The following is a 15,973-nucleotide window of genomic DNA, read 5'->3' as shown; positions in this document are numbered from 1 at the left end:
AAGGGCCACGCTCGCAATCACACCTTTGAAAGGACAGCATCAGGCCTGCTATCCTCTGTGCGGTCCCCACTGCAATGGCCTGATGCAGACAGGGATCTACTTTTCCATGGCCATCAGCCTCTACTGTTCTTCCACATGTAACATCAAGCATCCAAGTAAATATTATGAGATGTGCAAAGAAGAAAATGTAACTCAATTCAAGGAAAAAAGTCAGTAGAAACCGAGGCACAGATTGCTCAGATATTGAAATTACTAGACAGAAATATTTAAATAATGATGATAAAAATGTTCAAGACTCTAATGGAAAACATGTGTGAACAAATGATATGTACTTTTTAGCAGAGGAAAAAGAATGAAATGTAAATGCTATAAATCAAAGAAACCCGGAAATGAATAATTCATTTGAACATCTAAACAGCAGAACTGACATATCAGAGAAAGAATAAGTAAACTTAAAGATTAATACAAATCACATAAACTGAAGCACAAAGAGAAAGAAGAATTAGAGAGAGAAAGAAAGAAATCATCTGAATGCTGTGAGATATCAAACAGTTCAATACAGGAGGTATTACAGTCCTACAGGGAAAAAAGAGAAGACAAATGAGGCAGAAGCAGTATTTAAAGAGATCACGGCTGAGAATGGCCAAAACCTCACACATGATATCAAACATCAGGAAAGTAAACACTAGGAAACCACACCTAAGCTTAATGACGTTAATACGATGAAAAAACAAAGAGGAAAAAAAACCTTAAATATTTAAGTCAGAGGGGGGAAAAGCCACTATATATAAGAGGAAATGATAAGGCTCAAAAATAATAAAAGACAAAATGTAATGGAACAATACCTTTAGAGTGATGTCCCCCTAGAAATCTACAGTCATCAACACGGTCCTCTAGAAATGAAGACAAAGAATTTCCAAACAGACATAAGCTAAAATAATTAAACTCCAGTAAACCAGAATATAACAAATGCTAAAAGAAGTTCTCCAAATTGAAGGAGAATTTATCACATGGAAGCTAGGCTTGCAGGAAAAGATAAAGAACGCCAGAAAGGCTAAGTAAGTAAACGAAAAAGAAATTTTAAGATTATTTTTCATATGTGTTTTTAAATGCTCTTTAAAGAAAAAAATACCACTACATTGAGGAGTTTAGAACACAAAGGGAAATGATACATGTGACAATAAGAACCCAAAGGGTAGGAGGGGAGTAATATGAATTATGATTCATAGGTTTTCCATTGTTTATGAAATAGCATATCTGCAGTTAGTTTTAGAATACATAGTGTAGAATATGTTAGAATATGCATAGTGTAATGTCTACAGTAGTGACTAAAAAAGAAAAAAAAAACTAAATTAAAAAAAAAGGTATATCTAAAAAGTAAACAAATCCTAGCTGAGGAATATGCTGTAAAATACCTCATCAGTACTCCAAGGGCTTCCCTGGTAGCTCAACCGGTAAAGAATCCGCCTGCAATGCAGGAGACCCCAGTTCGATTCCTGTGTCGGGAAGATCTGTTGGAGAAGGGATAGGCTACCCACTCCAGTATTCTTGGGCTTCCCTTGTGGCTCAGCTGGTAAAGAATCTGCCTGCAATGCAGGAGACCTGGGTTCGACCTCTGAGTTGGGAAGATTCCCTGGAGAAGGGAAAGGCTACCCATTCCAATATTCTGGCCTGGAGAATTCCATGGACCGTATAGTCGATGGGGTTGCAAAGAGTCAGACACAACTGAGTACTATTCGCTAGTACTCCTCAAAACTGCCAAGGCCATCAAAAAACTGGGGAAAGTCTGAGACACTGTCCCGTCCAAAAGCAGCCTAGACATCGTAACTAAATGTAATACAGTATCCTAATAGGCTCCTGGAACAGAAAAAGGACATCAGGTAGAGTCTAGGGAAATCTGAATAAAATATGGACTTTAGCTAATAATGACATGCAGCTCATGCAGCAAATGTACTATATAAATGTCAGATGCTAATAACAGGAGAGACTGGGTATGTGGAATATGGAAACTCTCCATATTACTGTAACAATTTTTCTGTAATTCTACATCTGTCCTAAAAAGTGTACCTGAAAAAGAAAATTTCTACTCTCAGAGGAAAAAGTCAACAGACGAGATAAAATGGAATCCTGGAAAACACCCAATTCACCCGAAAGAAGCCAGAAGAGAAGACAAGAGGGTCGAAGGACAGACATGACAGAGAATATCAACGTTAACTCCTCAGTGAGGCGCGTCAAAACTTACATTAAATGCAAACGGACTGAGTACTGCCATCAAAGAGCAGTGTCAGAGGGGCTGTGCACAGGCATGCAGACACACACACACGGGCACTAACAAGATCAGCTCTATGCCATGCACAGGAGCGCACTTTATATGCACACCCAGACAGGACCTTTCCCTCACAGTCAGAAACCCAGCAGGCTGGCAGCTTGGACTTGTGGAGTGCCTGCGTCAGAAGCACACAGGACTGCAGTGGAGTCGAGGATGCCGGGCTGGCCTCCAGGCTTACTGAAGGAGAACTAGTCTGATGGGAAAGGTGGCCGAGGCCAGAGCTGCTCCACCCTCGATCTTGTTACTAAGAAAGCAAGTCTGAGGTCCTCCCAGCACCTCCTCCCTCAGGCTGGCCTACACAGGGCTAATGGTCCGAGTCTGTCCCAAGCTCTGGGGGCACTTTCCTTCTAATCTGCTCCTTCAAATCAACCCCTCCTTCTTAAAGCAGCCCTTGAAATAATGGTATCATTGTTCGTTCGCAATTTCCAAACAAGGAGACAATGACCCAAAAAGGCGAAGGATCAGAATCCCAGAAGGTAACCTAGTTAGTAAGCAGTGGCATCCAGATTTTGATCCTCGTCTGCCTAACTCCAAGGCCATAAACGACAACAAAAGTAAAATAACACCAACGTCTTAAAAGTACATACAAGGAAAACCCAACACCTGGAAAATACTTAGAATGAGTGATTTGCAAACATAAGTTGAAACTATGATCAGACTAAAATTATTTTTAAATGTTTTTAAATTAAATAAAGTTACTCTTTACTATTAGAGTGCAGGGAGACTGGCATGGTATCCACCAGCCCTATGACTGAGGACATTTCTATCAGCACAGTCACGGGTTCATCTGAGCCTAACGGAGAAAACTCCACAAGCGAGTCTGTCTGTTGATCATGCTGCTTACAGCACAGTGTGTGGGTTGTTTACGTGTAAGAAGCAGAGAGCTTCCGGGATGCGAGAACAAGCCTGTGTCTGTTCAGAGACTCCCCGCTCAGCACTGGTTCCTCTCATCCGAGCATCTTCCCTGGCATCTCTTTAAGGTTAGGTGTCAGCTCCACCCTAGGGAATGCACTTTATTTACAGCTTCAAGAAGCACATACAACACCTTCACTCTTTGTGAATCCTCAGTGGTCTGGCAGGCTTCGCCTGGTGTTTCACAGTCCATGGAATTTAGGGTGACATGGAAAAGCAGAGACATTACTTTGCCAACAAAGGTCCGTCTAGTCAAGGCTATGGTTTTTCCAGTAGTCATATATGGTTGTGAGAGTCGGACTATAAAGAAAGCTGAGTGCCAAAGAATTGATGCTTTTGAACTGTGGTGTTGGGGAAGACTCTTGAGAGTCCCTTGGACAGCAAGGAGATCCAACCAGTCCATCCTAAAGGAAATCAGCCCTGAATATTCATTGGAAGGATTGTTGCTGAAGCTGAAACTCCAATACTTTAGCCACCTGACGTGAAGAACTGACTCACTGGAAAAGACCCTGATGCTGGGAAAGATTGAAGGCAGGAGGAGAAGGGGATGACAAAGGATGAGACGGTTGGATGGCATCACCGACTCAATGGACATGAGTTTGAGTAAACTCCGGGTGTTGGTGATGGACAGGGAGGCCTGGTGTGCTGTAGTCCATAGGGTCACAAAGAGTTGGACACAACTGAGTGTTTGAACTGAACTGGAAATGCTTTTGGGATGATGACCACTACAGGGCTACTTACAACAGCAAGAACTGGGAATGACCAAACTGTGCAGTTATGAGGGGAATGGTTAATTAAAACTATGAGTCTCATCCGTATGCAGCCATTAAAAGTAGTTAATAAATGAATTTTCATGTAATGAGAAAAGGCCTATGAAATGACAATTTAAAAAAAAAAAAAAGGCAGTACTGGGCCGGTGGTACAGTAGTTAGGAATCCATCTGACAATAAAGGGAACACGGGTTCGATCCCTGATGCTCCATTAAGATTCCATATCCGTCAGGGCAACTAAGCCCACGTGCCACAACTACGCAGCCTGAGATACAGAGCCTGTCTCCACAACAAGAGAAGCTACCCCAATGAGAAGCTCGCATACCACAACTAGAGAAAGGCCACGAAGAACCAACACAGCCAAAAATTTTATTTATTTATTTTTGTAGTCATGAAAATTTTTTTTAATTTTATTTTTACTTTATTTTACTTTACAATACTGTATTGGTTTTGCCATACATTGACATGAATCCACCACGGGTGTATACAAGCTCCCAATCCTGAATCCCCCTCCCACCTCCCACCCCATATCATCTCTCTGGATCATCCCCATGCACCAGCCCCAAGCATCCTGTATCCTGCATCGAACATAGACTGGCACTTCGTTTCTTACATGATAGTATACATGTTTCAAAGCCATTCTCCCAAATCATCCCACCCTCTCCCTCTCCCTCAGAGTCCAAAAGTCCATTCTATACGTTTGTGTCTCTTTTGCTGTCTTGCATAAAGGGTCATCATTACCATCTTTCTAAATTCCGTATATATGTGTCAGTATACTGTATTGGTGTTTTTCTTTCTGGCTTACTTCACTCTGTATAATCGGCTCCAGTTTCATCCACCTCATTAGAACTGATTCAAATGTATTCTTTTTAATGGCTGAGTAATACTCCATTGTGTATATGTACCACAGCTTTCTTATCCATTCATCTGCTGATGGACATCTAGGTTGTTTCCATGTCCTGGCTATTATAAACAGTGCCTGCGATGAACATTGGGGTACATATGTCTCTTTCAATTCTGGTTTCCTTGGTGTGTATGCCCAGCAGTGGGATTGTTGGGTCATATGGCAGTTCTATTTGCAATTTTTTAAGGAATCTCCACACTATTTTCCATAGTGGCTGTACTAGTTTGCATTCCCACCAACAGTGTAAGAGGGTTCCCTTTTCTCCACATCCTCTCCAGCAGTTATTGCTTGTAGACTTTTGGATTGCAGCCATTCTGACTGGTGTGAAATGGTACCTCATTGTGGTCTTGATTTGCATTTCTCTGATAATGAGTGATGTTGAGCATCATTTCATGTGTTTGTTAGCCATCCATATGTCTTCTTTGGAGAAATGCCTATTTAGTTCTTTGGCCCATTTTTTGATTGGGTCGTTTATTTTTCTGGAGTTGATCTGCATAAGTTGCTTGTATATTTTTGAGATTAGTTGTTTGTCAGTTGCTTCATTTGCTATTGTTTTCTCCCATTCAGAAGGCTGTCTTTTCACCTTACTTATAGTGTCCTTTGTTGTGCAGAAACATACTTGGGAATATACCTACCTAAAGAAACTAAAGACCTATATATCGAAAACTATAAAACACTGATGGAAGAAATCAAAGAAGACACTAATAGATGGAAAAATATACCATGTTCATGGATTGGAAGAATCAATATAGTCAAAATGAGTATACTACCCCAAAGCAATCTACAGATTCAATGCAATCCCTATCAAGCTACCAACGGTATTTTTCACAGAACTAGAACAAATAATTTCAAGATTTGTATGGAAATACAAAAAACTTTGAATAGCCAAAGCAATCTTGAGAAAGAAGAATGGAACTGGAGGAATCAACTTGCCTAACTTCAGGCTCTACTACAAAGCCACAGTCATTAAGACAGTATGGTACTGGCACAAAGACAGAAATATAGATCAATGGGACAAAATAGAAAGCCCAGAGATAAATCCACACACGTATGGACACCTTATCTTTGACAAAGGAGGCAAGATTATACAATGGACTAAAGACAATCTCTTTAACAAGTGGTGCTGGGAAAACTGGTCAACCACTTGTAAAAGAATGAAACTAGATCACTTTCTAACACCACACACACAAAAAAGCTCAAAATGGATTAAAGATCTAAACGTAAGACCAGAAACTATAAAACTCCTAGAGGAGAACATAGGCAAAACACTTTCCGACATAAATCACAGCAGGATCCTCTATGATCCACCTCCCAGAATACTGGAAATAAAAGCAAAAATAAACAAATGGGATCTAATTAAAATTAAAAGCTTCTGCACAACAAAAAAAATTTTTTTAAGTTTTTTAATTAAAAAGGCAAGGCAATATGTACAATGCCTAAAGCATGTAGGTGCCCCAGTCTAGCCTTTAGCTGTTGAGATTACTCAAACTTAGGAGTGGGGTATTCTTAGCAAACCATCTGGCCACTTGTCTAAGCCACATTCTCCAATAGAGCTTTATCACTGATAAAGCCGACATGCTAATCCCCATCAAAAAAATAAAGTACTCATTTATGGTGTGACCTCAATCGTGTCTAAAAATATCACCAAAGATTCCTCCAGGGAAAAAGATCAGAAAGCATTTTCCAAATCTTATTTAGTGAACACATTTTAATTTTATTCTTAAAAAATACATAAATTATATCACGTAATTTTAAAAGGTGATACAGGAGTCTGCCCTTATTACCATGTTTCCTGATACAAATTATATATTGAAAATCACACATCTAGGTCTAGAGAGGCAAACTGTTTCCAGGCAAACTTGTTTCCTCTAGCAAGCCCACTGCAACAGATGAGCAATGCTGCCCCAAGACTGGAAGTCTCATCTTGGGATGGGAAAACACCGAGGCTTGACTTCTTCATCACACTGAGGGTAGGAAAAGGGAAAGCAGGAGATGCATGCTATGTTTATTGGCATGCATGAAAATTCTCTACCACAGAGTAGATGTGAGAGGAAGGAAAAAGAGGAGGGGAATTCAGGGGCAGAATAACACCCTCCCTGAAGATGACTGCTTGCAAGGCAGGAGACCCGGGTTCCATCCCTGGGTTGGGAAGATCCTCTGGAGAAGGGAATGGCTACCCACTCCAGTATTCTTGCCTGGAGAATGCCATGGACAGAAGAGCCTGGCAAGCTATGGTCCATGAGGTCCCACAGAGTCGGACATCACTGAGTGACTAAGCACAAAGATGACCATGTCCTAATCTCTGGCACCTTATGTATAAGGCAAAAAGGAATTAAGAGTCCAGGTAAAACTAAGGTTGCTGACCCTCTGGCTTTACGATAATACTGTCCTGGGTTATCTAAGTGCATGCACTGCAGTCACTAGGGTCCAAACGAGCTGGAAGAGGGGGCAGAAGAGAATCAGAGGAGGAGAAGGATGAGGATGGCCACTGGCTTTGAAGACAAAGGGGCCCATGCTGGCATTCTGAACCACGGAGACCCTGAGACAATGAACTTGTGCTGTTTAAGTTACAAAGGTGGAGGTAACTTGTAACAACATAATGGAAAACTAATGGACCGAGAGAAAAGGAAAGGGACAATTACTGTTGGGATGAGGGCAGCTGGCAGGCATCAGCTTCATTTTGCCTCACTGGCCCCAGGCAATTGAGAAGCATGACTTACACACGTGTTTACAAGAAGAACACCAAGACCTAAAGGAAGGGAGGAGCCCAGGACTGACTCACTGGTTCTCACTCAGACTGAACCTCATCCCCAGCAGGGGCACCACTCAGCCGGGGGTTACACCTACAGGGAGCCCACAGGAAACTGGCCAAGACTTGGGGTCCAGCTTAGTGAGGCTCCCAAGGCCCCCCAGTGCAGCTGTGGATGGAGACCACACACACCTCAATTAAACCATCCCAAATGCACTTCTTCTGCACACAAACCAGAGATGTAAAACTCTGAGGAACAAATCCACAAGGATTTCAGGGCAGAGAACCTTTCAGCTATGTCTGGTTAGGAAGGGAAGATGCTCCACACTGAGACCGGGAACAGATTAAAAGTCTAACTCTCACCCTGGAAGAGCAAGGACAGAAATCAGCCTCCCCAGGTCTGCATCTCTCATCTGTGAAGTGAAAGTCGCCCTGACGTGCATCCTCTAGTCCTGTCACTGCGCCAGTCTAGGGAATCCAGAGTCCCTCCTCAAAGAATCACGTTTAAGAGCTGCGGAATGGACATAAAGCCCTGAACTTTCACTACGTACAATGTACGCAAACACAGAACATCCCGATTGAGACGTTTCGCACTCCCGCTGGGTGACACGTGGGTCCCACCTAAGAAACCCGTGTTCAGTACAGACGCTAAAGCAGCTACAGAATCGACAGGCATGGCAGCCTCAGATGCCACAACTGGCCCCTCTCTGCCAACAGCGAAGGGCTGAGATCTGGTGAGGGACACCCAGGCCTGGGACCCCGAGGCCAAGCCCCAGTTCCGGCTCTCTCACCTCCTGGACAGTTAAACCACCAGAGCCCTCATCCCACCCCAAGCCATCTGGCTTCTTAACAACAAGAGGAGGGATCATGGGCTTCCTGTGACTTCACCCCAAGGCTGTTCTGAGCATCAGATGAGCTTGTTATCAGGGAGTGTCCCCTCAGAAGGGGTGATAACACAGGCTGGCTGAGATTCTAACAGCGACTGAAGTCTGTGGATCTGGGCATCAAGTCAAGACTCATGGGGGTCACTTGTCTGAGATGCAGGCTGTTCAGATGTCAAATCTGGGCAATGACATCTACTGTGTGGAATCAGAGAGAGGTGGGTGAAGTTCCTGGCACGATGCGGGCACACAGGAGACGCTCAATAAATGCAACCTCCAAGTGTGGTCGTTCACAGTCCCTTTCACGTTCTACTGGGACCCAGTGGTGGACCTGATTTCAACAAACATCTCACAGCATCCTGTCCCTGTCTCCACATGTGCATGCCAGCAATAGCAGCACTGATTTTAAGGGTCAAGTTGCCAAGTGCTGAGCAGTACTTTTTATGAAACAAATTCACGGGACCAGAGCTCTTGCTGCCAGTAACCACCATAAGCCATGGTCCAGGGGAATTACCATCTACATGGAAGAAACGTCAACTGGAGGTACTAAGAGAATAAGCAGAGATCAGGAGAGCCAGGGTCTTCAGAGCCCCTATTGCAGGCTGGTGCTGTGCCAGGCATGTGAGCCTGTCTCCAGCTCTCTCACTGGTGCCTGCCAGCCCAGCATCATCACACCTGCCATGTCGGGGCAATCCAGGATCTGACAGTGCACACACTTGTCCTTAAAAAGATACTCTTTGCTCTAAATCACGCCAGGTTTTTCTAAGATACACACATTTTTAAATCTATTTATTCATTTTAAATGGAGGATAATTCCAATATTGTGATGGTCCCTCTAGGCTGTCACAGAGCGCTGGCTCTGGACGCTCTGTGTCATGCATCAAACTCGCACTGGCTGCCTACTTTACATATGGTAATATATGTTTCAACGCTATTCTCTCAAATCATGCCACCCTCTCCTAATCCCACCGAGTCCAAAAGCCTGTTCTATACATCTTACTGCAGCAAGAGTAAGCCTTTTCTCCAGTCTGCATCCTCGTAACACTCTTCCTAGACTTGGTTCCCAAAGTACAGAGAAGTGCTACACTTGCACGAGGAGTGGGCCTGCAGCCCTGTGACTGCCCCACATGCACTGGCTCAGCCCGGAAGGGGAGGGGAAGGAGGCTCTCCCCGTCTTTGAGAAGCGGCACACTTCCGACCTGGAGGTCCGCTCCGCCGGCCGGGCGCCCTTACCTTGAAGGAGGCGTGCTGTTCCATGTGCCGTAGCAGCTGTGGCTTCTGGGCGGCCGTGTAGTCACACACCGTGCACTTGAACTGCTTCCCTGAAGAGAAGGAGAAGGAGGTGAGCGGGGTCAGGCTACAGTCCTGCGTGTGCCTGGGGCGGGAATGAGGGCCCCGGGACACCCCAGGCCATCGGGAGGTAGGGGGCCCAGGACCTCAGGGGAAACCAGCAGGGAAGCACAGGGCAGCAGCCTCGGCTTCGGCCTCGGCCGGGGGAGAATCGGGAGTCAGACGAGGGGCCTCAGGGTCTTCCTAGGAGCCGGGACCCCAGCCCGAGCCGGGAGGAGCTGCAGGATGCCCTTCAGCCAGAGAAAAGATCTGTGTTTGGGAATTCCCAGCTCCGGCAGGGAGCTCCCCAGGTGGCTCAGGGGTAAAGAATCCGCCTGCTCATGCAGGAGACACAGGAAATGCAGGATCGGTCCCTGGATCAGGCAGATCCCCTGGAGAAGGAAACGGCAACCCACTCCTGGATTCTTGCTGGGAAAATTCCATGGACAGAGGAGCCTGGTGGGCTCTAGTCCATGGGGGTCGCAAAGAGTCAGACACAACTGAGCGACTAAGCAACAATTCCGGTAGGCGTGTAAAAGGCAGATTCGAGGGGGTGCTAGAGAGAAAATGACAGAGAAATGTGAAATACCAGCCTTTACAGAGGATTAACGTTTCAGAAATTTGTAAACATTCAGCAATGCAATAAACAAGCCCACGTGTTAAATCGACGGATACATGAGGCAGGCTACATTTTTTACCCCCCGATGAGGAAAAATAAAACAACTTGCAAAAACAGCAACGTGCAACCAAATATAAAGGTGGCCTACTTCTCCCGGCAGCATCACTCGTCGTGAACTCCTAATGGTAGCTGAGCTCTACTCAGGGACAAGGACCACGGTCACTGCACATGGGACCATAGGAACACCGGCCCCTTGTGGGGACGCGCCCGCCTCTCCTATCGTGACAAGCTGGCTGAAAACGCTGTCCCCCTCTGCAGCCTCCACACTCCCTTCCTACTCGCTCTTGAACCCACCCTCTGGAAGATGGCACCAGCTCACCCCAAAACCTGTCTCACCAAGCTGACCAGTGACCAACGATGCCAGCCAACCAAGCCACAGGCAGGTTCCAGCCCTTATTTTTCAGTTTCCGCTGCACATGGCTCTGCAATGGGCCGTGCTTAGGGAGCCCTCTGCGCCTGACTCCACGCCCCTCCCGCCCCTCCGTGCCTCTCTGTTCACTCTCCGCGTGCTGGAGACATTGTCTCCCATCTCCACCCTTTACACACTGAAGTCCAAGTGCCCCAGCCATACTCCCGTTCTCCTTCTTTTGTGAACCTTTGATATCAAAATCTATCTTCTACTCACACTTGTTCTAATCCGGACTCACTGTCTCAGCCATCAAACGGGTTCCACTTCTGACCTTCCTAGGGGATCACTCACCTCATCACCCAAGTTAGAGACCTGGCAGCCTGCCTCAACGTCACCATGACCCCAGCCTCACTCACCTCATTTTTTTAGCACCTGATTTCAACTCCTAATATGTTTCTATTTCCCTTTGTTTCTAAAACCTCCACATGGTTTTAGACCCCAATCATTTGTTTTCTGGGCAGTGGTAATAGCCTTCTGAACCAGTTTCCTTGCCTTCAGGTAACCCCCTCCACCCATCACCCACCCTCTCCCCCCTCTCCACCATCCATCCATCCATCCTGAAGCCCCATCCTCCATTCTGACCTAAAACAGAAACGCCCACAGCCCTTTCTGCTGAGCTCCCCAACAACTCCAACAATGGGTCAAAGCTGAGGTTCCAGGGCTGGGACATAGAAGGTTCCCAGAACCAGAACAGACTCTCCCCTCCCGACTCTTCTCTCTGACTTCCTCTTTTGCCTTTGCAGTCTAAGACCCCTGAGCCTCTGCTAACATTTTCCATGCCTGGGATGCACTGTCTCTTGGCATCTGGTCATTCTTCACTTTAACACAAAACTCAAGCTGATCAACATCTCTGGCACAGGCAGGCAAGGAGCCAGCACTCCACACACTCTGTTGATGCCCCGGCTCTGCGGCATCGTCACCACCTGCCATCGGCCACCCACAGGCAGGAACCGTGTCTTACTCATTCTGGCACTCCTAGTGCTTGAATGCATGGCACACAGTTAAACTAGCCTGTGCATTTTACCAAACTGAGCTGGGCAAGAAACAAAAAAGAAATTTTGAACAACTCACATGAATAATATTTTCAATAGGAGCAGCAAAAGGGAAACAGTTAACAGAAATACAGAAAAACAGTTAACAGAAATACAGAAATATAGAAATAACAGAAATACAGCAACTGTACCTGTCGTTCCAGGTGAATGACCCCCAAGCTCTAGAGTCTAATTCTGGAAGTCCAAAGCTTGAGGAAAACCTTTTCATGCTTAAGGCAAATCAGTCATAATTAGAGAGCAATTTCCTTAGAAGAAAAGCTATGACAAACCTAGACAGCATATTAAAAAGCAGAGATATCATTGTGCTGACAGAGGTCCATCAGTCCTAAAGGGAATCACCCCTGAATATTCACGGGAACGACTGATGCTGAAGCTGAAGCTCCAATACTTTGGCCACCTAATGCGAAGAGCTGACTCACTGGAAAAGACTCTGACGCTGGGAAAGAATGAAGGCAGGAGGAGAAGGGGATAACAGAGGATGAGATGGTTGGATGGCATCACCGACTCCATGGTCATGAGTTTGAGCAAGCTCCAGAAGATGGTGAAAGACAAGAAAGCCTGGTGTGCTGCAGTCCAAGGAGTGGCCAAGAGTTGGTATGACTCAGCAACTGAATAATAACAAGAGAGCAATTAACACCTTTTCTTGAACACAGTATCATCTTTTTTTCAAGAGAAGGCCATCCATTGCTGTATATCTCCTACCTAAACTCAGACAATCATACTTCCCTCCTGGCGTGTGATTCACCCAGAAAATCATTATTGTGCCAGGCAGCCTGAGCAGAATGGTGTCTGGGTTCCCCACCGGCACAGCATGAGGAGGAAAGCTGATAAAACCACTCTCCACATTGATAAATATTTTCACTCATTACTAATACATCTGGATCAAAGAGTAAGAGATAAAGTGCTAAAAATGTTTAGTGCCTGAAATGAATAAATGGAATCACCTCGTTGGAGAGCCAGAGTCAGCCTTTTATGGATATATTCCCGGGACTCAGCAAGAGACAAGGAGAGAAGGCAGCTCCTAAGAGCATCCCTTACGAGGCACAGAGCTCAGACAATAAATATGACAAATGTTTCCAGCAACCGCTGACACCCCCACCAAACAGGCCTGGGAGAGCACTGGACAGAATCTTTTGCTGCCTAATTAAAGTAAGGCAATATAGACACATGACTATAGACACATGACTAACACAAAAAAGCAATGATTTGAGACTATCAGATTGCTTTCCATCAAGATACTCCTGGGTATCACAGGGAGAGCCGGCTAGAAATGCAGAATTTACTTGAGGTTAGAGTGACCTCAAAGGGCTGGGCGACGCACAGCAAATGGCTGTGTCAGTGTGAGTCCCAGAGCAGCCCGGGAAGAGAAAGAAACGATGACAAAGGAAAAAAGAGGTGGGTTTAAAAAAAAAAAAAAACTTCATTCATTTTTCACACAACATGCCTGGCAAGCTCTGCATACTGAGCTGCTGGCTATCAACAGCTGTGCCAGGACTTGGCCTGTCTGATCTCACCCAGAGCCCCCAGAGCCCCGGGACACAGGCAGGACACCCCTCCTACGAAAGAGGAACCAGGAACAAGAAGCTGAGCAACTTGTCAGGTTGTGAAGCAGCTGGTGGTAGAGCCTGGATGTGCACCCCAAAGCCCTGGATCACAGCTACATAAGAATCCACATACACACGACTACATTTAAAATGGATAACTAACAAGGACCTACTGTATAGCACAGGGAACTCTGCTCAGTGTTATATAATAACCTAAATGGGGAAAGAATTTGAAAAAGGATAGATACGTGTATATGTATAACTGAGCCACTTTACTGTACACGAGAAACTAACATAACATTGTTAATCAACTATACTCCAATGTAAAATAAAAAGTAAAAAAAAAAAATGAACACAATGTGACCTACATTGGAAAGGAAAAAGAAAAGATTCCTCTCACTGATTCATTTTTGACATCCCTCATTTGGTGCCATTTTCACATTGAAATTGAACCACCTCATATTCATACTTGCATTTCTCAATTGAGGTATCTTCATAACTCAGTTGTAATATACTCCCCCACCCCGTTTTATTGATCTGTCTTGGTTCTCATTTAGCGTCATGATGGTGGGGGAATCTATGTTTTCTCTCTGATTGCTGCTGTCATTACCTGTTGCTGTATCCAAAATGCCTAATTACCTGGGGGGTGGGGGGGTGGCTCATGGAGTCGTCCCTGTGGTGCCCTCTCAAGGTGGCTGTGCTTTTGGCGACAGGAGAGTGGACATCTCATCTCATGCCCTTGTGCTGGCAGCTCCGGTGACAGGAGCGTCCCAGCAGGAGGCTGCTCAGCCACACGCCCTGCCCCTCCCCATGCCCGCTATCCCCACAACCTCCTACCCCCACTCTCCATGCCCACCCCCCCCGCCCCTGCCTGCCACAACCCCAGCCCCTGTCCCCCCGCCCGCAGCTGCAGATGATGGGACCACAGTGGACAGTGACCCGGCAGGGCCCGGAACCTGAACTGTGGGGACTGAAGCACGTAACTCAGGAGATGCCGGTCATTAGACGTCCACTCTGTGGATGAAGCAAGTGAACAAACCAACTGCAAAGGGAGACAGAGAGAGAGCATCAGGACAAGGAGGCCAAGAGAAGCGAAGGCTGGGGGGTGAAGACCTCCACCCCACGAGCTCTCCCTGAGGGGCCACGCAGGGGCGGGGAGCCAGTGTGAGGCCAGGCCTGGGCCCGGAGCACAGACGGGAGCTGACGGGAGCCCGCGCCCCCCTGGGGCTCAGAGCAGACATGCACTGGAAGCTAAGGGACCTCGACCAGTCACAGTGGGCGGTGGAGGGAGCGCACAGCCTGGCAGGATGGGGGAGGAGGGGGCTAGGGTGGGGCCAGGCCATCAGGGAAGGCCTCCGTGGGGAAGCGACGGGCAAGCTAAGACAGAAGGGTGACAGGGCCCAGACACAGGAAGAGGAGGCAACAACAGTCCTGAGGAGGAGAAACCCAAACACCAGGGCCCCAGGACTTCCCAATGGGCCAGCAGCTAGGACCTCGCCTTCCAATGCAGGGGTGGGGGATCGACCCCCAGCCAGGGAGCTAAGACCCCACGTGCCCCAAAACCAAACCATAAAACAGAAGCAGCAGTACTGTAACAAATTCAATAAAGACTGTAGAAATGGCCCACATCAAAAAAAAAAAAAAAAAATCTTAAAACACACAGGCAAGTGTCTAAGTCTCTACAGTTCAAATCAGCTCAGCCGCTCAGTCATGTCCAACTCTCTGCGACCCCAGGACTGCAGCACACCAGGCCTCCCTGTCCATCACCAATTCCCAGAGTTTACTCAAACTCATGTCCATCCAGTCGGTGATGCCATCCAACCATCTCATCCTCTGTCAGCCCCTTCTCCTCCTGCCTTCAATCTTTCCCAGCATGAGGGTCTTTTCTAATGAGTCAGTTCTTCACATCAGGTGGCCAAACTATTGGAGCTTCATCTTCAGCATCAGTCCTTCCAATGAATACTACTGGTTTCATCTCCTTGCAGTCCAAGGGACAGTCTCTGCAGGATACAATAAACGTCCCTTTTCTGTTTCAGTGACCTCAAGTGAGCTTCTGTCAACAGCAACCAAAAGAGGCCCAGCAAATACAGATGTTGAATGAATCCATGAGTGCAAGAATAAAAAATACCAAAACTCCTCAAAGCAAACACAGAAGAAAGGGCATGAACAAACAATGCACTCAAGAGAGGATTAAATCCAATTTAATTAATCAAAAGAAGTTCAATGACCGCAAAGAAGTTTACACACACTGCTAGGAACTAGCCAATGTTACAAATTCCTCACGCACATTACTGATTTAATCCATCATATCCTCTGATTCAGCAGTCCCCAAGCTTTTTGACACCAGGGACTGATTCTGTGGAAGACAAATTTTCCACAGATTGGGGATAGGGGAATGGTTTCGGGATGATTCAA

General features: G+C 46.1%; 1 protein-coding gene across 1 annotated transcript in view; it reads right to left on the bottom strand.

Annotated features, from left to right (window-relative positions):
- Positions 1 to 15,973, bottom strand: part of ZFAT (zinc finger and AT-hook domain containing) — a 159,570-nt gene that overhangs the window by 48,813 nt on the left and 94,784 nt on the right. The window contains exon 11 of the mRNA XM_040262083.1: positions 9,779 to 9,867. Within this exon, the coding sequence (XP_040118017.1) occupies positions 9,779 to 9,867 (89 nt within the window). The remainder of the gene's footprint in view (positions 1 to 9,778; positions 9,868 to 15,973) is intronic.

The sequence above is a fragment of the Oryx dammah genome, unplaced genomic scaffold (genome assembly GCF_014754425.2).
Source record: "Oryx dammah isolate SB20612 unplaced genomic scaffold, SCBI_Odam_1.1 HiC_scaffold_19, whole genome shotgun sequence".
Lineage (NCBI taxonomy): Eukaryota > Metazoa > Chordata > Mammalia > Artiodactyla > Bovidae > Oryx > Oryx dammah.
The sequence above is the reverse complement of the archived record's forward strand: the minus strand, read 5'-3'. Positions and strand labels throughout refer to the sequence as shown.